The sequence below is a fragment of the Tribolium madens genome, unplaced genomic scaffold (assembly GCF_015345945.1).
Source record: "Tribolium madens isolate multiple individuals breed KSU strain unplaced genomic scaffold, Tmad_KSU_1.1 Scaffold_91;HRSCAF=231;Tcas5.2_LG7, whole genome shotgun sequence".
Classification (NCBI taxonomy): Eukaryota; Metazoa; Arthropoda; class Insecta; order Coleoptera; family Tenebrionidae; genus Tribolium; species Tribolium madens.
Genome location: NW_025401063.1, coordinates 1,526,043 through 1,546,015, shown reverse-complemented (window position 1 = coordinate 1,546,015; position 19,973 = coordinate 1,526,043). Strand labels below are relative to the sequence as shown.

Below are 19,973 nucleotides of genomic sequence, written 5' to 3'. Positions count from 1 at the left end.
AGAAAGTTTTTTTTTGTTGTTTTAAAACGAATTCAAAATTTCGGTAGTTCACAAAACTGGAGTTAAAAAAAACGAATAATTCGTTTAAGAAAAACACAAAAACTACAAAAAAAAGGTTTTCTAGACGTAAAATCACAGAAAAAGTATATAAAATACTCTACAATGAGTTATTTTTGATTTTACATACATATAATTTTTTACAATTTTTTTAAATAATTGTCTTCATTTTCGTATAACTTTTTTTCCATCAAAATGTTATCACTTAAAAAATACCTAAAGTATCATGTTTCGAAAAAACGTAAAATTCAATTGTGTAGTATCAGAATAAAAAAAATCTTTCATTTCTTGTAAAAATTGACCTCACAAAATGTTTAAAAATTCAAATATTATTACCAAACCATCAAAAATTAACCATTTTAAAAAATTTCTTTTTGATTTTCTGAGTCCTTTTATTAAAAGTAGAAACAAAACGATTTCATAAGTACATTTTTGAGGGCTGAAGGTTAAAAGTAATGATTTCCTTGTTGATAAGCGAATATGTAAATCCAGAAAAGGTCAAAAACATGTGTAACTAATAGCAAAGTAAAAGTCGTTGGTGCATTTCACGAAATAGAATTCTGATTTTCCGCTTCAAAAACAAAATGTCTTTTTTTAGTCACCACCAGCCATGTAAACCCCCCATCGACCATGTCGTCCCCATCGCCCGACCCGCCAAAGTCCCCCGACCACACCTACCAGTCTAGCGAGACCAGCGACCACGGCCTCCTCAGCCACTGCCCCTGCACCGACAAGCCCCTCGACTCGTCCAAAACCGACCTCCACCACAGCCACTGCATCCCCAAATCCACCCACCACCACAACATCATCAGTCTCAGCCATGTCCCCGCCAACACCAACCACATCCACCCCATCAACCAGTCGGTCCATGTCCACGTCCACGCATCGCCAAAGACCGCCCACAAAATCGCCCCATCGACGTGCACCTGCCACCTGCAGGAGGACGCCGACGTCATCGTCGAAGCCGAACCCCAAGGACGGAAACTGGACGATGACAGGATCGAGGTGTCCAATCTACCGCCGGCGCTGCCCCCCAGGCCGCCACCGAGGCCGCGGATGGAGGGGACGATGGGGTCCAGACACAGAATTAGGAGTTGTAAGTTCTTGGGGAGGGGTAATTGACGGTTGTATGGCTGGAGAATAGGTGGGAAGTGGGCAAAAAACAGACTTGTTCGGTCTTATAATTACCAGAAGTGGATGTTTTTGGGAAAATAAACTGGAATCGAAATAATAAGCAGGCTTGGAAAGGCATAATTGTTCCAAAAAAAACGGAGTTTTGCTATAAATTGAAACGTAACAATTTTGAATGACCTTGGAATTTTAGAACTGTTTTTTAAGCGTGTAAGAAACATCGCAAAAGTCTACTTTTACCCGGCTTCCCCTAATTGTTTTTTCAAACCCGAAAATCAAAAAATTAGAAATCTTTCCTTCTTTCAAAAATATAAATACAGTTACGTCAGAATTCTGATTTTGAGAAAGATTTTTTGAATAATCACACATCAAAATAGTAACATAAAAAACTGTGTTCGACTTTCGTCTGTTTCACGACGACATTGAAATTCCAAAATCATCGAAAAATCAAGTAAAAGTAATTTTGAAAATAGTTTTTTTTTATTATTTATAATTTTTCAACGTATAGAAGTCCACTTTTCCCCGGCTTCCCCTGTTTCTTTAAAACTAGAAAATCAAAAATTTTGAAAACTACTTCAAAAATATAAATTGCGGATTTCTCTTGGTTTTCGAAAACAATTTTTGTCAAATTTTACCTACAGCTTGGACAGATTTTTGACATTTTTTTAACTAATTTAAAATATTGGAAATGTTAAAAACAAAAAATTCCTTCAATGTTTTCGAATCGTAAAATTCATTTAATTAATGAATTAATTAATTTCAAATTTAGGATGATTCTCGGGAATTTCAGGTAATATGAGCTTTTAAAATTCAACGAGTAAAAATTTGAAATTGAATTTTTCGTTTTTAAATATCAATTATTCCTAAAAAGTATTGTTAAAATCAGTCAAGAAATTCGCAAAGCTTTATAAAACATTCTTCAGTGGAGTTGAAAAAAATCGATTAATTGTTTTTTTTTTTTTTAATTAAGAAGTAAATCGAAAAAAGTGGAAAAAAACTGCTTTACTAGAAATAAAATCATGATTCCGACAGTTAAAGTGTTCTACGACGAGTAAATTTCGACTTTTTGTCTTTTTTTTTTAATTTTAGTTTGATTATTTCGTTTATTGTAGATTTTCGCTTTTTTTGATTTAGTCGTGTTTAAAAATTAAGAAAATTAATTTAGAATCTTGCAAATGTTAAAAAACTTTGTCTTGCACAAAATTCCTTCAAGTTAGATTTATTAATGTAAAATTCATTTAATTAATTAATTAAATTCAAATTTAGTATGATTTTCAGGAATTCAAGCTTTCAAAATTTAGCGAAACTTTTAGTATAAATTTTAAATTGAATTTTTGAGTTTTTAAATAGCACTTATTTCTAAAAAGTATTGTTAAAATCTGTGGAGTCATTCACAAAGCATTATAAAACATTTTTCAGCGGAGTTGAAAAAAATCATTTAATTATTTTTTTTAATTAAGAAAAAAAATCGAAGAAAGTGAGAAAAAAACTGCTTTACTAAGAATAAAATCACAAAAGAATTATGATTTCGACAGTTAAATTTTCGACTTTTTGTATTTTTTTTTTTCAAAATTTTAGTTTAATTTCTTCGTTTAGTGTAGATTTTCGGTGTTTTCGTTTTCTAAAAATGAATTTTTTTGATTTAGTCGTGTTTAAAGATTAAGAAAATTATTTTCTAACCTAAAATTCATTTAATTAATTAATTAAATTCAAATTTAGGATAATTTTTGGGAATTCTTCCAGGTAATTCGAGCTTTCAAAATTCAACAAAATCTTAATAAGCAAAAATTTTAAATTGAATTTTTGAGTTTTTAAATAGCAATTATTGCCAAAAAGTATTTTTAAAATTTGTCGAATAATTCACAAAAAAATGTTTTTCGGCGCATTTAAAGAAAATTGATTAATGTTTTTTTTTAATTATAAAAATAAATACAAAAAATGTCAAACAAATGGTTATTGGACACAAAAATCACATAAGAATCATGATTCTAATTCTTAAAATGTAAAGTAATTTTGGCCTTTTTTTCTCAAATTTTAGTTTAATTAGTTATTTTATTGTAGGTTTCAACTGTTTTTTGTTTTTGTTTGTGTTTGTAGTGTTTTAATATTAAAAATTTTAATTCAGAAACTTACAAATGTTAAAAAAATTTGTTTTGCAAAAAAATTTCTCTAATAAGATTTTCTAATCTTAAGATTCATTCAATTAATAGAATAAATTCAAATTTGGAATTATTTTCGAGAATATTTAAGTTATTAAATAACAATAATTATTCCTAAAAAGTATTCTTAAAATCTGTTGAATAATTGACAAAATTTTATTCTTCCTTCAGTGGAATTGAAGCAAATCGATTATTTTTTTAATTAATTAAACACAAAAATGTAGAAAAAACGGTTTACTAGAAAATTAAAAAAAATATGAGGTTTCCAGCTGTTAAAATTATCTACAACGAATAGTTTTTTTCAATGACAAAACTGACATTTCTGGTTCAAAGACCACTTTCTCCAACATCCCAAGATTCAGCGTGTGAGTTATTGACTATTAGAGAGAAAGGGCGTCGCGACGTCTCTATGGCGACGCAACGAAAGAGCGCCGTTAACGCATGATTCGCCTTGTCATTCTCCCTCAGTTTCCAAAAACAAACAATCCTTAAAAAATATGATTGTTTTTGTGCAAAAATAAAGTGCAAACACCACAATGCACGGTTATCCGGTCATGCAGGTGGTACAATACCACATACCACCAACCATACAACCGTTTCCCCATCCGGTACCTCATGGTAAGCCCCATAACACCAAAAACCAACACAATCAAACCCATTTTCAGCGAATCCCAGCAACAGTGGCGTCCGCAAATACGTCTTCTGGTGCTGCGCTTGTGGGGGCTTGGCCACCATCCTGGGGACGATGTTTCTAGCTGTCTACTTCCTTCTGCGCTCCTATACTTCCACTTTAGGTTACTTCGAAACAATACCTACTTTTGTGCCTGCCACTATGGTAATTTGACACTCTTTGTGACTTGTTTGTTAATTTAAAATATTTTTTTTAGTTGATTTTAACCGGTCTTTGTGTGATGAGTCTAGCCAGACGAAGAAATCGATATAGTTATTTGGTAAGCCACTTTCCGGTGTTTCCCCCTCCGATTACACATTTTCTTCCAGATCAAAGTGTGCGGTTTGTGTTGTTTGGTTTGTGCCCTGACTTGTGTCCTAGTCACGATCACAACCACAGTGATTCACATGAACCGACTCCAAACACTTCGAGAGTGTGTCTACACTCAAAAAACTCGTACCTGTATTTGTTATTCAGTGTTGTTGGAATCACACGTCCATGCAGACGATGGTAAGTCCCTAAATTGGGGGAAATCCCGATTTTAAAACTCCCTTTCCAGAAATTAAGTTTGTCTTTAACTCAACACCCGACTGTGAGGTGATCCACGGTGCCCTTTATTCGTGTCTAAGGGCCATGTTTGGACTCTCAGTTAGTGGAATTTTAGTTTGTATTTTTTCCTGTATGTTAGTTTACCAGTTGTTAAGTCACGAGAAAAAGAAAATGTATTGGGAACAATTAGAGTTGAGATGTCGTTCGTTTTACCAACAACATGCAAGTGGCCCTACGAGTACCCATGGGTCGGTTAGAGGCCCCCCCATCACCCCTAGTACTTATTGTAGTTGTTGCGAGGAGTGTAGATACCCGCCACTTCCAATGGGACCACAGGTGTACCCATGGGACACCCACCATCCAACTGACAGGTACCAAATCCTGATTCCTAATGATTAACATAACCAAACTTTGGTACCCAGATTCTGGACTCCAGGCCGTGTTGGTAACTTCTACTCCCCCAATCCCGGCGAGGATCCCCTCCCTGGGGACACCACCAACCGGTCAAGTGGCTGGAGTTGGCGTAGACTCCCTTGGACACGAACCAATACCCAGACGGAGAACCCCCGCGACACGTACCAAGTGGGTTCCAGTAGTGCCGACAGCCAGTACGGTTTTAGTACCCGAACCGGTGAAAACCTCCCCCAAGACCCCAATAGTGGTTCCACGGGCTCGTACAGTGTCCTCGACAACCGTCCCCCCATTGGTGGAGTCTACGTCTGGGGCCCTCCACCCCCCTACTCCAACCCCAACTCGCCTGCGCGGCGCCCGCTTCAATCCCCCGCACGGTACCACCACATCCACCACCACATGCACGAATCGCACTGTCAAATGAACGAGGACCCCCAATTTCGGGGCTCGAGAAGGACGAGACTTTGTAAAGACAACTACGAGAATACCACCGAAGCCGAAGTCCAACAAGTGAATGACAATGGGGAAAGTACCGATAGTTCCAGTTGCGTGGACCGGATTTCCCACACACTTCCCGTGCGAAAAATGAAGAAAAAAACTGACATGGCGTCGGTTAAATCCACAAATCAGACCAATCGTACCAACGTCCAAAATGTTTTCACCCCAAATAAAGACGAGCCCAAAAATGAAGAGCTTGAAGATAAAACGAAACCGGAATGTCGGTTCCTCCCCCGTCTTCAAGGCGTCGAAAATGCAGCCTTCCAGAAACAGGAAACGCCATCATCACAAAAACCGGAAACGTCCGAATCGGAAGTGTATTTCGCCGATGTTAGTAGTTGTTGTAACATTTCGGTGCGAAATGACGGCCAGGATTCATCACTCTATGATGAAGCTCTCGACTCCCAGAAACCGCGTTTGATGTCGTTGCAAAAACCAGAACCAGAACCATCGAATGGTGGGGGTCAAGACGAGGACTATTTAACCCATCGGATGGGCAACCGACAAATGTCAACACGAAGTCGCATGCCGTTTCCACTCCCTTCGGAGGAACTCCCCGAGTTGCAACTCCTCCCCAAAGACATCTCCCAGAATAGTCTCAGTAGTGTGCAATCCCCCATGACTGAAACCACCGACGATGGGTTAACCCCCGTCGATTGTTGCAATTATTTCCCTGAGAAGACCTTCACTGAGCATTTTCTCGCCCCTGATGCTCAGTATGAAGTGGTGCAAGAGTCGAGTAACCTCACCAATACCATTTCAGGGTTGAGTTATTATAACCAAAACAAGGGGGGGTTTAATTACACACCAAGTCGGAGGAATATCGGGTCGAATATTTCAGCCCTGATTCAAAATTTGGGGGGCAATGCGGCGGGGCTGCTCTACGGAGAGGCAAATAGTGCGGATGAAGAGGTGCAAGGACAGGGGTGTCACAGTGACGGGACCATTGATTCGGGGTGGCATAGTGGATCGGAAAAAGTGGAAAATAAAAAAGTGGACGGTGAAGAACCGGTGAATGTGTAGACTGATGAGGTCAAAAGTTGAAATGTTCTGTATGTAATTATATTTTAATAAAGTCGAACACATTTAGACAGGAATTGTGTATTTTTTAAAATTCGACCTACCCGAATTTTTACATTTCTGGACGAATTATAGACACCAAAAAAGTTGATTTGGGCCATTAGGTAGTGTGTGTGTCTTTCTGTCTGTAAACAGCATATCTCGAGAACGTTAAGAGCTAGAAACTTGAAATTTAGTAGTAAGTTACTTGTAGGAAGGGGTCGCAGCATAAAACATTTGGTAAAAATCGGCCGCAAAGACCAAAAAGTTAAAAAAGTGAGGTAGATACAACTTGAATTTGTCGTTAGGATAAGGAAAGTCGTGTGATGTTAATACAAAATTTTTAAATCTAGTCCCAACACCAAAAAATGACAAAATATATATGAGTTAGACATCTTATCACAATTCAAACGCAGATAAGAGACATTTAGACGAGTTAGTTAAAAAAAAAAAATAATGTAAATAAGTTATAACATTTACACTGGTATTTAGTTTGATAAACACACCCATGCACAATTTTGTTTTCGTTTTCCTCAATTTGCAACATGACTGTTGCCAGTGCGACAAGTTTTATTATTCCTTTTTGTGTTGTGTTTGCACATTGTCAAGATTTTTTTATTGTCAATAGATATAAACCAGATGAGTATTACTGCATTACCAATAGTTCTAGTGCTTTATCTTGGGTGAATGAAGATACAACCCAGGATATAGATTTGGAAGGTAGTAGTTTTTTGAAATATGTAGAAAAAACACTTTTTGTGTTTGTACATTTAGGTTCTAGATTCATACCTTTACCTTTAGAAAAACACTATAATTGGAATGTCAGTTGCAAGTCTACAAAAGATCAACTACCTTTGGGATGGAATTGTGAAACTTCGTTTTCCGATAAAGTGATTTTAGATCGCCGATGGGAAGGTATTTTAACTTTTCTTAAACGAATTTTAACTTTTCTTAAACGAATTAACTAACACTCAATGTTTAGATTTACAAATCTACAAAACTGATTATGATCCAGGTGATGAAAATTTAATTTTAACTGATATCCCAGTTAAATTAAAAGAAAGCTTCGTTCTGCCCTTGTCGATTCGGATTGAAGGAAAAGCGCATATAGTCCTCTGTGATGATTATAATGCTAACAATTCAAATTGTTACTGGATTTCAATTGAATCAAACGCGAATAAAACACTCATACGAAAGTGTTGGGGAAATGGTCCATTCTCAGTGAAAAGAGATGTAAAAGGAATAAAAACGTGTAAAAATTTAGTAACTGTAAGTCTTAAGACAAAAACAAGATTGCAAAAAGTAGTTATTTTTACGATTTGTATCAAATATTTATTTTTACGTGATTAATTGATTAATCATAGTTCTAATATTTACATAGAAAATACTATCTATAGTGAATTAAGAAATAATTTAAGTAATTTTCCACAAATTACGCTACTTCACAAAATTAAAGGAACAAAAATATTTCGTAAATTTTTTGATGATATTTGAAAGGCTATATCTAATCGAAAAATGGTCGTATCTCAATTAAAAAAAAAACATTTTAACGCTTCTAAGTTTCTAGTTTTGAACCTTTTTGTCAATTTTTTTCTCTGGTACGATTATTACGCAATCCTAAATGATAACCCGAGAAAAAAAATCATTTTTTTTTATTTTAGTTTTGGTCCACGGACCTGAGGATTATTTTTTGAGTTAAGTCAAAACATGGTCCGGATAGCATGTTTATTTACCTTTACTACCATTTTTTCATATTCTCCTTACGTCAATTTGTCGCTGAGAAATCTGACTTTAAATGAAAAAGGATCCTTTTTCTCTTTGATCATCGATATCTCATCAACCAATGACCACACAGAGAATATAAGGCTGGTGTTAAAAACTAGAATAAATGTCTTGTAAGGTCCTTTATATGTTTTTTTGAAAAAATTTTTTCACCCTCAACATTGATTTGAGGAAAAAAGGTTATTTTAAAAATTTAAATCAATCCATCACACTGTTTTCTCGGACCGATTGATCAAAGCTTTACAAAAGAATTAAAGGAACAATTAATTAAGAGAAACAATTTTTTTCGCCCTTGTTTTTATAATTTTGCATGAGTTATTATTTAAATTTGAAAAAAAAATCGATTAAAAAGTTCAAAAAAACTATTTTTGATTTTTTTTTCAAAAATTAGACGATAGTTTCTTAAATTTCTTTCCAATTTTAAAAAAATCCAAAAGATTTTATTTATTTATTTTTTTAAATTAAGCAGTATGAAAAAAATATTAAAGTTAAACGAACATGCTACCCGGCCTATGCATTGACTTAACTAATAAAAAATTCCCCATGTCCGTGAACAAAAAACAAAGACAAAAAAAATTAGATTTTTTTTCACGTGCTATTATCGTACTTCGGATTGCGTGAGAACCATAGCATAGAAAAAAAAAATGCCAAAAGATCTCAAAACAAGAGACTTAAAGTTTCAAAATGTTTTTTTGAAAAGCTAGATACGACGATGATAGAGCCTTTAAAATATCACCAAAAAATTTATAAAATATTTTTGTTCTTTTCATTTTTTGGAGTAGTGTACGTTTTCACCTCAAAAAAATAATGTGTTAAAAGTAAAATAGAGATTTCCAAAATCTTTCTTTGACGTCTGTGGAATTAAATTAAACCAAATGAAAGTTTGTATTTTGTTATTTACTTATTTTAGGTTGATGTTAAAGCTGACTATCTTACTGAGAAAGCTTGGACCCAGGTTATACTCTCCAAATCAAAAAATAAACTTACTTTGGAATATTATGAAAATAATGGAAAATTAAAAGAAATAATATCATATACTGACGAAGACAGTTTGTACAACATAACAAAATTGAACATTAGTAGCACTTCTTTCGTCGGTCGTTGGAAATTCCATGAATGTAAGAGCAATTTTAAATGTTGATTGATATAATAAAAAAAATATATAATTATTAGTAACTTACTTCAAGACCACAAAAGCTGTAAATGATACACAAATTGGAAATGTTGTCAAACCTATAGAAGGTTCTGTGTGTATTTCCATGTTTGTAAAAATGTGTGACTCTTGTAAAATTACCTTAAAATTAAAGAACCAAAAAAAGAAACAAATAAATGAAGAAACCTACAACTATGGAGTAAGTATCAAAAAGGTAAATGATATACTCGTATTTACTTTCAAATTTTCTACTTTTGAAAGAGTGATTGGCGCGAAATCAGATTTAACACAGATAAAATTGAAGATGAAAATGTAACAGTTTTTGTTTCAACATTTTCGGAACAAAATCAACACTTTTGGGCATTTGATAATATAAAACAATGTCACAGAGATGGTGAGAAATACACGACAAAAATTGTACAATATTAAAATGTCTTTTATCAGGTTTTCGAATGATTTCTTTAGATAAATCAGCAGAATGTCAACTTTTGACCCAAATTAACACAATTTCAGTAACAAAAAACCCTTTTGGAAATGCTTCAAATAACTGCGAAGTGGATACAGTCAGCAAATATTGTATTCCATGCTCATGGTTTCTCAACGACGAATGTGGACAATTAAAAATATGCGAGAAACACAGTTGTTTCTGTTCAGCTGGATATAATATGTCACAAGACTCAATTGGCGGAAAATGTGATACTAGTAAGATAATAACTTTAACAATTAAATAAATAATTTATAAAAAAACTCAAAGTCATTTATCCGTCACTTATTAAATACAGGGTGTAAAAAAGATTGACCAAAACAAACAAAAAATTCTTAATGAATAATTTAAAGAACAAAAAAAAAGAAAAAAACCGAAGATATCAAAAAAACTAAAGAAAATAAAGATGATGATGAAGGAACAAAGATTTAATTCACAGTGTATTAAATTTTATTCTTTTTTGGTCACATGTCTTACTTACTGAATGTTGTAGAACTCTTATGCTTTTTTTTCTTTTTTTTTTTAATATTCTTACAATTTTTCAATTTTAAGAAATTTGGTCTGGTATGTAATACGTATTTTTTGTATTTTATTTTTTTATTACAATGTAAAATAAAAAAAGTTGCTTTTGTGTAATTTTGACATCAAAATAACCTCATTTGAGTCCATTTGAAATCCCTTGTTTTGTGAAAAAAATAGTAGTTTATTTAATTTTGACACCAACAAGAACGGATTTACGTCCACTTGAAATGTTTAGTTATACGTATTTTGGCCTATTGTAGCTATCGTGATTATTATTAAGGACTAATATTTTGATATGAAAAAACATGGTTTTATTTGTTTCGCCACCGATTTGACCAATTTTAAGTCCACTTGAAGTGTTTTATATTAAATAAAAACTTAAGAAAAACTATTTTAATAAAAATGAGAAATAAAGAAGTGAAATTAGCAAATAATATACGCAAGTAGAATCAAAAAATTGTCATGACATAATAAAAATCCGGCAACACAAAAAAATAAAGAAAAAAAACTTATTATTTATCTAAGAAAAAGAGAAATAGTGGTTGAACAAAACCTGAAACGGTAATTTAACAATTGGAAAAAGATATAACAAGAAAAAAACGTAAAACAAGAAAATCAGATAAAAAAACTATGAATGTCGGAAAAAAACTGAAGAAGGTGAAGATAATGAAAAAGATAAAGAAATTCGGAAGATCTACTTGACAATTTCAAATTTAATTTTTTTGTTGAAACGTCTTAGTTCATGTTGTAAAGCTTTTATGCTATTTTTCTTATTTTTTTAAATATTCTTACAATTAATCTTACAATTACAATAATTTTGTTGTGATGTTTAATATGTATTTTTTGTGTTATAATTTTTATTACGATGTAAAATAAGACAGAAATTGAAAAGTCTTAATAACAACCAAAGTAACAGTTTCGGAGATATCGAAAGTTATTAGTTTTTTTAAACATTTATTTGTTCAATCTGTTCAAACAAAAAAGACAAGCTTTTAGTAAGAATCCAAAAATTTTCACATTCGATACATTCGAAAACTTTTTATTAAGACCTTTTTGTTTATTTTGGTCCATACTTTTATCTCCTTAAATGTTTTACAATCTTTTTTAACACCCTGTATATTATGCGTTTGTATGAAAATTTGCAAGAATGAAACAGATTAAAAAATTTTAGACTGCAATTTTGGGAATTATGGTCATCAATGTAGAGATAAATGTTCTTGTCCTTCTAAGTTTTGCTCCCATGTTGATGGAACATGTGGTTCGTGTCCTCCTAAATTTAGAGGAAGAAATTGCACTATAAGTATGTTAAATCAAAATAATTTTTTGCAAGTTATTTAAAATAATTTTCATTAAAAGGATTAGTACGTCGTCCTTCAATAAATAGTGTTTCTCATAAAGAAGTTGTTGTGTATATAAGCAACTATGAATTAATTAGAGAAGAAAAGACAGATTACACCTACGTTCTTCAATATAGGGTGAGCATTAAACAATTATTGTAAATTTAGAATAAATTACAATATCTTAACAGGAAGCAAACAACACACTGTGGGATACTGAATTAGAAAGCAAAGAATTTTTTCAAGAACGGCTAATTAGAATTACAGGATTGAAACAAGAAACTGAATATTATGTCAGATATTTTGCCGTCAAAGACAAAAACACAAATTTTGACGAAACAATACCAAAAACAGAATTTTCGACTTCCTGTGAAGGTAATAGTAGTAAAACAAAATTCTATTTTAAAAAATACTTTTAAGCAATACAAAAAGAAGACCTCGAAATGGCCATTTTCAACACATCTGTAACTATATCCAAAAAGAAAACTGTAAACTAAATGAAAGCAAATGAAAAAGTGTTACATAAAAATGTTTTAGGATACGGCTTGCAAATTCAGAAAATCTTTGATCAAATCAAACATTTCGAATGATTATATTACAGTGTCTGATAATATAGTGACTTTAGATAGCTTAAATCCTGATACAAATTTCAGTCTGGAAATTCATCCAAAACTACAATTATCCTTCAGGACTAAAGCAGGAAGCAAGTAGATTTATGGAAAACTGAACATTTTTAATACTTGCGAATACTTAGTTCCAGATAAAGTTCAAAAACTCAGAGTAATTAATAAATCAGACACAAGTGTAAGTTTAATGTGGGAACGACCTCTTCAAATCTATGGCCGCTTCAAACATTATGTGGTCAAATACCAAGTACTTAATATGAAATATAAATAAAACTTTAAATAATATTATTTTTGCAGATTGTGAAATATTTAAGTTGTAAAGAAGGCAATGTGTTCCAAAAATCAAAATCTAAAACAGCACTTGAGACTTCAGTAATTTTGGAAGATTTAGTTCCAAATACAAATTATTCTTTTACAGTTTATGCTCTCAACACACAACATGAAGGTCATCAAGAGACTGTGTTTCAGTCAACATACGAATCTCGTAAGTTTAAAAAAAACAGAAAGTTGATATCTCTCAATTTTTTTACAGCTTCATTCAACCAACAAGATTGCCCAAAATTAAAACATATCGAACCAAATACTCGCTCCATTCAAATAACTTTTTCTTCTATTAATTGTGACAAAATTAAAAGTCCAATTTCTATCAAAATTTCAGCAATTTGTGAAGAGAATTGGTGTACGACTAAAAACGTGTCAGATAATTTTGATTATAACACACGAAAAACTTCTTTTAAACTAACAGACTCAATTATTCCTTTTTCAAAATATCATCTAACAGTGAAATGTTGCCGAAACAAAAAATGTTTTACCATTGCAAAAGACAAAAGATTTAAAACCCCAACAGAAACCCCAAGTGGAGTTAAAGACTTTATAGTTTTTTCGAAGAATGGAAGCTCTGTTTCAATCAGATGGAGGGAACCAAGTCCACCAACTGGGGATTTGGACCACTACAAAATTTCGTATTTTATTAGTAACGAAGCAGATGCAATATCAAAAAATATTACAAAATCCCCCTGTAAATTATGGACCGGTTTCCAGTGTTACACTTTAAGTAATTTACACGCCGATAAAAACTATTTCATACAAGTTGGTTACAATTGAATTTTTGAGTTTATAACAAAATAACTGGTTTTAGATCCGTGCCATAAATTTCGAACCAAAACAATATGGCCAACTTATGGAAAGAAACGCAACGACTAAAACGGGCAAGTAAATGAACCATCTTATTTATTGTTTCTCTTACTTTTGAGTTTAGAAGCTTCCAAACCACCACTTGGTCTTTCTATTGACTGGACTTTAGAAAACGATCTTCAATTAAAGTGGTGTCATCCGGACGAGTCCAATGGATATATTACTCATTTCAATATTTCCATATCTTCTAATAATAAAAAAAAAATTGTTGAAACATTTAAAGTATCCAACCACAAGCTCACTTATACCCATATTGTAAGTTTTCTGATACAAACACTTCAAAAAAGTAATCGTTTTATAGATTAACCAAACAGAATTCCTACCTTCAACACATTATAAAATCAAAATTCAAGCTTTCAATGGTGTAAACGGTTCTCCTGCAAACATTGAAGATACCAGCCCTCCGGCTATTCCATTTCTTGAAAAGGAACCAAAACTTTCAATTACAAATACTACAATCAATATAGAAATACCCAAAGTTAGAAATAACGTCAAGGATTTTAAATTATTTTTATTGGTACAAACAGATGACACCAGCGAAACTATCTCACATCCAAAAGAATTACAACAGTTTCAAACAAAATTTTACAGACAGCTAAAAAAATTTAAAATTTTGTATAATTGTAGCAACATCGTAAACCCCCTAAACTTGGATTTTCCTCTAAAAAGTGAAAACAGCTACAATATATCTCTTTTACTGATAAATACAAACAACAGTAAAAGTAGTTACAAATTGTATCCACTTTATAATCACAACCCTTTAGGAACGCCAGCAGTAAGCACAGATTTGGGTCTACTATCACTCTTATTTTTATTGCTATTAATACCACTGGCGATAGCAATTTTCATGTAAGTACTGCTAATACAAAAATCAAAATAAATTTATCAATTTTCCAGCAAAAGAGATATTTTAAAACAAAAACTAATCTCCTTTATGCAACGAAACAACACAAGTACGTAATCTACACTACTCCAAAAAATTAAATGAAAAAAAAATTCCTCAATTTTTTGGTGATTTTTGAAAGATTGTAATTCATCTAAAATGGTCGTACCTAGATTAAAAAAAAAAACATTTCAAGGCTTTCCATTTCGAGTTTTGAGATCTTTTGGCAAAAAAATTTTAGAAATTTTTTTTGTTTTTGGTCCACGGACGTGAGGAATTTTTTTAGTTAAGTCAATGCATAGGCCGGATAGCAAGTTCGTTCACCATTAATATGGTTTTTTCATATTCTTTTTACGTCTCAGCAGTATGTCTCAGCAACCAATGACCACACAAAGAATATAAGGGTAGTGTTAAAAACTGGAACAAATGTCTTATAAGGTTCTTTTTATAATTTTTTGGAAAATATTTTTTCCACCCTCAACATTGATTTAAAGAAAAGAGAAAAAAGTAACTTAAAGTTTTACAAAAAAAATTAACGGAACAGTTGTCTACCCTTCGTCAATATGTGAAAAACATTTTTCTCAGATTTTTTCTACAATTTTACATTAGTTACATTTGAAAAAAAATAGAAAAAATATATTTGACTTTTTTTCAAACATTAATCAGTATTTTTTACAAACTTTTAATTAAGCAGTTATTATTTCTTGAATGTTTTTACAAATTAAAAAAAATCAAAAAACAATTTTGTTTAATTTTTTTATTTTTAGCAAATAAATAATGCAAAATTGTAAAAAAATTCGAAAAAAAAATGGTAAACAAACATGCTATCCGGCCTATGCAGTGACTTAACTAATAAAAAATTCCCCACGTCCCTGGACTAAAAACAAAAACACAAAAAATTGATTTTTTTTTCATGTACAAAAGATCTCAAAACTAAAAAAATTTTAAAAATTGTATTTTTAAAATCTAGATACGACCACTTTTCGATGAATTACAAATCATCAAAAAATTTAGGAAAATTTTTGTTCCTTTAATTTTTTTTCGTTCTTGTATTCATGTCCATTTTTAGCCAATTCACATATTCTCGAAGATCAAATGCCACTAAAAAGATTATCTAAAAACCCAAAAAATTACACAAAAAGAATCAAACTTGACGAATTGGAAAACTACATTAAAGAATCTTTGAAAAATGGCGAATTTGAGCGTCAACATGAGTTATTCCCTCGCGGACAAACCAAACCATGGGATTGTGGAGCTTCACCCCAGAACAAAACCAAAAACCGATACACGAATTTACTAGCATGTGAGTCCTAACTCCCATTAATTACTTCAAATTAATTAAAATTCCAGATGACCACACAAGAGTAGTACTTAAGAAAACCGCAAATAACCAATCCGATTACATCAACGCCAACTACATTGACGTAAGTAGAAGTAAAAAAAACAGTTTTTACCAAAATATCACTTCAGGGTTACAACATACCGAAAGCTTATATCGCCACCCAAGGACCGAAAAAATCCACAATTCCCGATTTTTGGCAAATGGTATGGCAAGAAAACGTCCACCACATTGTCATGTTGGCCAATGTCTATGAAAACGAAAAGGTACCAAAACCCCAATTTAACTCTCACTGAAATTTTTCATTTAGAAAAAAGTTGAGAAATATTGGCCCGACCAGGGTGAACCCCTACATTGTGGTACCACCACCATTGAAAGTCTCTCAAATCGTGTCTACGCCGACTACGAGCATCGAAAATTTAAACTGACCAATGGGAAAACGACCAGAGAAGTCCAACAGTACCATTTCCAGTCATGGCCCGACCATGGGGTTCCTCTCTACCCCCAAACCCTTATCCCGTTTCTGGAAAACCTCCAAAACATCCCACTTAGTACCAAATCACCGATTGTTGTCCATTGCAGTGCTGGGGTTGGCAGAACTGGTACTATTATTTTATGTGATATTTGTTTAAGAATGGCTATTGGTGAAAATCATGTCGATATATTGGCAACACTTCAAAAACTTCGAGACCAAAGACCTAACATGGTCGACAACATTGAACAATACAAACTGGCCCATTTGGTGATTTTGGACTATTTGATTGGTATCAGGACCGGAATACCATGCAACGAAATTAACAAAGTGGAAGAATTGTTGAAAAGTGGAGGAGTGAAGAAACAAATGCGTTATTTGAAAAACACAGCCTGGCAAGATGAGTTAGCAAAATCCTCAATGTTGGAAAATTGCACCTCTTTCCTAGTTAAAGAAAAAAATCGATTCCAGAATATTATTCCCGGTAGTCCCCATTAAAAAATAGGGAAAATTCTCAAATTTTCAGTTTTAGATAGTCGAAGTTACATCTTTTTACCCCGTTATCCCACCGATGATGAATCTTCGATTTACATAAACGCGGTTACTGTCGATGGTTTCAAACACCCTAACCGTTTTATTGTAACACAACAACCGTTACCAAACACAGTTGGTGATTTTTGGCGTCTAGTCCACGATAAAGACATTTCGGTGATAATTTCCTTGAATGAAATCGACCTAAATTACACAACTTGCCACTTTTGGCCCACTGAACAAAACAAACAACTCAAACCTGTCGATTTTCTAACACTCAAACACGCCAAAACCCTCATTTGCGACACCTATGACATCACAACGGTTCACATGCACGCCAAAAACAATACAGTACGTATTTTTTTTTTAAAGAAAAAATTCAAAAACCAAGTTTAAGGACCACAAAGTGATTGAAATTGTTTCATTTAAAAACTGGCCCGCTATAAACAGCTGTCCGGACAAAATCGAAAGTTTTTTGGCTTTTTGGGAAGAATCTTATGCTATTTCTAGACAGTCTGATCAAGTCATCGTCACGTGCTTGTAAGAGATGGAAAAATGCAATGTCTCAGAATTGTTTTTGAGACACACGGTGTATATAATTGAGATTGATGTTTTTTTTTAGTGATGGGGCTCTTGCGTCGGGTTTGTACGTCTCCATGTCGTTTATTTTGGAAAAAATTAAATTAGAGCAAGTTTGTGACGTTTGCCAAGCTGTGAGAATTGTGAGACATAATAGGAAACAATTCGTCGAAAAAGAGGAACAATTTGTTTTCTTGTATAAAGCCGCAATGGCTTATGTTGGCGAATTTGAGCTTTATTCTAATTTTAATTAAATGCAGCTTAATTATTGAAATGTAGCTAAATAAAGTAATTGAATAAAGTTTTTTTTTACTTTGTCTTGAAATTCAAAACGTGTGTTAATTTATAGTTTAGCTGAAAAAGTAGCGACTGTCGAGATTATTAATCACCGGTTGACATAAGAGTTGATCATGGTGGCAAGAGTAATTGTGTTTTTTGCTTAAACTAACTAATTTTTGTAAAAATTAATAATTGATGAATGATAAAGTACTATACAATTGTTCCTAATGTCAATCAAGCATAAAATTTTTTGAAATTTTTTTTTGTTTTTGAGTTCTACAATTTTTTTTTAATGGCAACCCACTATGAAACCATTTTTCTCATGAACATTATAATTTAAAAATTACAACTATCTACTTTATATTTAATTTTTTCAAAATTTTTTTTTACAAAAAATTGCGATTTTGACAAAAAAAATCGCTTAANCTAAGTATTACAGCTATCTATTTTATCTTCAATTAAACAAAAAAAAATTGTTATTTTGACAAAAAAAATCGCATAACTTAAAAAGAAAACAAAATTTTGTTATCAAAATACGATCACATTTTTCATATTATTTTACTTTTTATTAATTATTTTTTTCTGAAGGCAAACGATTTAAAAAAAACGCTTAGGTCCGTACTTTATATTCACTCTGTATACTTACTCGTTTTCTTAATTTTCTACTTTGCTTTAATCAAATAACCTAAATGAAAATTGTTCAATACTAATTTTTTTTTATACTCGTATGTCAATTTTTCTTCATTTCTTGTTACAAGTACAAAAATTTTGCTTTGGCATTATCATTTTAATTTTTTAAACTATATCTCTGTTTTAGATCATTCAATTGCAAGTTTATTTAAAGAGTAAACATCAGTATTTCATTTATTTTATTCCCTAGAGATAAATTACCAGATTTTTAATCAAAAACAGGAGAATAAAAGTTCACTTGGGTTGGGATGAGGAAAAATATTTTTATAAATCCGTTTTATTTACATTTATTTTATCAGTTTTTATCAGAACTGTGTCAACCGGGAAAACTCATATTAGTTTTAGAAAGAAGGAAAATTAGTGACATAACGCATTTCAGTTTGTTATAATAAAATTCAACATTGAGACTATCGTGTGTGAACTTTAAACCATGTATCGAAAAAGGTGAGTATAAATATGTAATTGCGGCGTTTTCTAAAGCTCAATTTTGTGTTTTAGTGTGTTTTATGTTTGTCTCATTATTTGGTTTTCAAAATCAAAAGGACAAAATGATTATTTTGTAACTAAAAAATATTACGACAATAATGTTTACTGCGTAACCAATAGTTCTTTCGCATTAAGTTGGGTAAAAGAACCCATAAAAGAAACGCTTTATTCAGGTAATAATAAAGTTCTTATAATAAAAAATAGTGTGATTAAGCTCAAAATCTAAAGGCTCATTGCTGTTAAACAAACTTAAAAATTATATATTTTTTCGCACTAGTATAAATTCAAAATTGCTTGCAAAAACACGAAAATTTTTACATTTCAGGTTCACGTTCGCAATTTATTCCGTCCACATCCAACAATAATTTTGATTGTACAATCGAAAAAAACGATAGAAATACTTTTGATTTCATAAAACCGCCTTGGATGGTAAAAAACTCTCTGGAAGCAAATTTTAATAAAGTTGTTTTAGATGAAAGATGGGAAGGTAGAACTTCTTTTAATTTAGTGAGTGAAAATAACATTAATTTTTTCAGAAATAAATATAGAAATGACGGAAGAAACTAGACAGAAGAAAAGTAAACTTTTAAAATATATTCCAGTTTTAGAAATAAATAATACAAATTTTGAAATTCCACTATCTATTCGTATTAAACAAGAAGCTCACATATTTCTATGCGATGGAGAAAATCCTCCAKATTCAAATTGTTACTGGCTTATGTTGCAAGCRTGGAGTGGAYACACTACAGCACTACGAAAATGTTCAGTTGAGGACATACCCAGTGAGAAAGAAAAATATCCTCAGAAAAAATCCTGTAAAGACCCAAAATTGTCTATTAAGGTTTATGTTATTTTRATTTTATTAACCAATTAACCCTGACACTYYAATATKATACTATTTTATAGCATCKAASAGTTCCTCYTTACCTTTTCGCAAACAAATGGAGCCACTTTAAACTTAAGAAAYAAGAAAACAAAATAACATTCACACAAATTAAGCGACATGCTTCTGAAGAAATCTTCAACTGGGAAGATAAAGAAGAAAATATAAACGTGAAACACATGATTATACACAGTAAGAC

At 32.0% G+C, this 19,973-nt stretch overlaps 3 protein-coding genes across 6 annotated transcripts in view; all 3 read left to right on the top strand.

Annotated features, from left to right (window-relative positions):
- LOC123010581 overlaps window positions 1-6,572 on the top strand; it is a 9,584-nt gene extending 3,012 nt beyond the window's left edge. The window contains exons 2-7 of one of the 2 annotated variants that reach the window (XM_044407590.1): window positions 656-1,153; window positions 4,013-4,182; window positions 4,235-4,297; window positions 4,347-4,527; window positions 4,577-4,937; window positions 4,989-6,572. In XM_044407590.1, coding sequence (XP_044263525.1) covers window positions 688-1,153; window positions 4,013-4,182; window positions 4,235-4,297; window positions 4,347-4,527; window positions 4,577-4,937; window positions 4,989-6,498 — 2,751 coding nt within the window. In that variant the 5' untranslated portion in view covers window positions 656-687 and the 3' untranslated portion in view covers window positions 6,499-6,572. Of the gene's footprint in view, window positions 1-655; window positions 1,154-3,521; window positions 3,966-4,012; window positions 4,183-4,234; window positions 4,298-4,346; window positions 4,528-4,576; window positions 4,938-4,988 lie in introns of those variants that run through there. The other variant, XM_044407591.1, reaches the window with a different exon arrangement.
- A 484-nt stretch (window positions 6,573-7,056) lies between these two features.
- LOC123010540 (receptor-type tyrosine-protein phosphatase T-like) lies at window positions 7,057-17,753 on the top strand. 3 transcript variants are annotated; one of them, XM_044407523.1, is made up of 26 exons: window positions 7,057-7,254; window positions 7,309-7,449; window positions 7,550-7,803; window positions 9,227-9,434; window positions 9,490-9,668; window positions 9,731-9,863; window positions 9,914-10,171; window positions 11,647-11,775; window positions 11,832-11,950; window positions 12,004-12,187; window positions 12,233-12,300; window positions 12,350-12,515; window positions 12,567-12,685; window positions 12,736-12,922; window positions 12,971-13,527; window positions 13,577-13,646; window positions 13,697-13,887; window positions 13,934-14,481; window positions 14,530-14,585; window positions 15,585-15,818; window positions 15,866-15,939; window positions 15,986-16,120; window positions 16,165-16,810; window positions 16,859-17,208; window positions 17,255-17,397; window positions 17,480-17,753. In XM_044407523.1, the coding sequence occupies exons 1-26, from the start codon at window positions 7,080-7,082 to the stop codon at window positions 17,688-17,690; spliced, it is 5,535 nt and encodes a 1,844-aa protein (XP_044263458.1). In that variant the 5' UTR covers window positions 7,057-7,079; the 3' UTR covers window positions 17,691-17,753. The 3 variants fall into 3 exon arrangements, with proteins under 3 accessions (XP_044263458.1, XP_044263457.1, XP_044263459.1); XM_044407522.1 differs by having other exon boundaries at window positions 7,517-7,803; XM_044407524.1 differs by lacking the exons at window positions 7,057-7,254; window positions 7,550-7,803 and having other exon boundaries at window positions 7,316-7,449.
- A 973-nt stretch (window positions 17,754-18,726) lies between these two features.
- LOC123011194 lies at window positions 18,727-19,967 on the top strand. The gene is made up of 4 exons (XM_044408529.1): window positions 18,727-18,849; window positions 18,904-19,064; window positions 19,217-19,378; window positions 19,428-19,967. The coding sequence occupies exons 1-4, from the start codon at window positions 18,836-18,838 to the stop codon at window positions 19,763-19,765; spliced, it is 675 nt and encodes a 224-aa protein (XP_044264464.1). The 5' UTR covers window positions 18,727-18,835; the 3' UTR covers window positions 19,766-19,967.
- The last annotated feature ends 6 nt before the right edge of the window (window positions 19,968-19,973 follow it).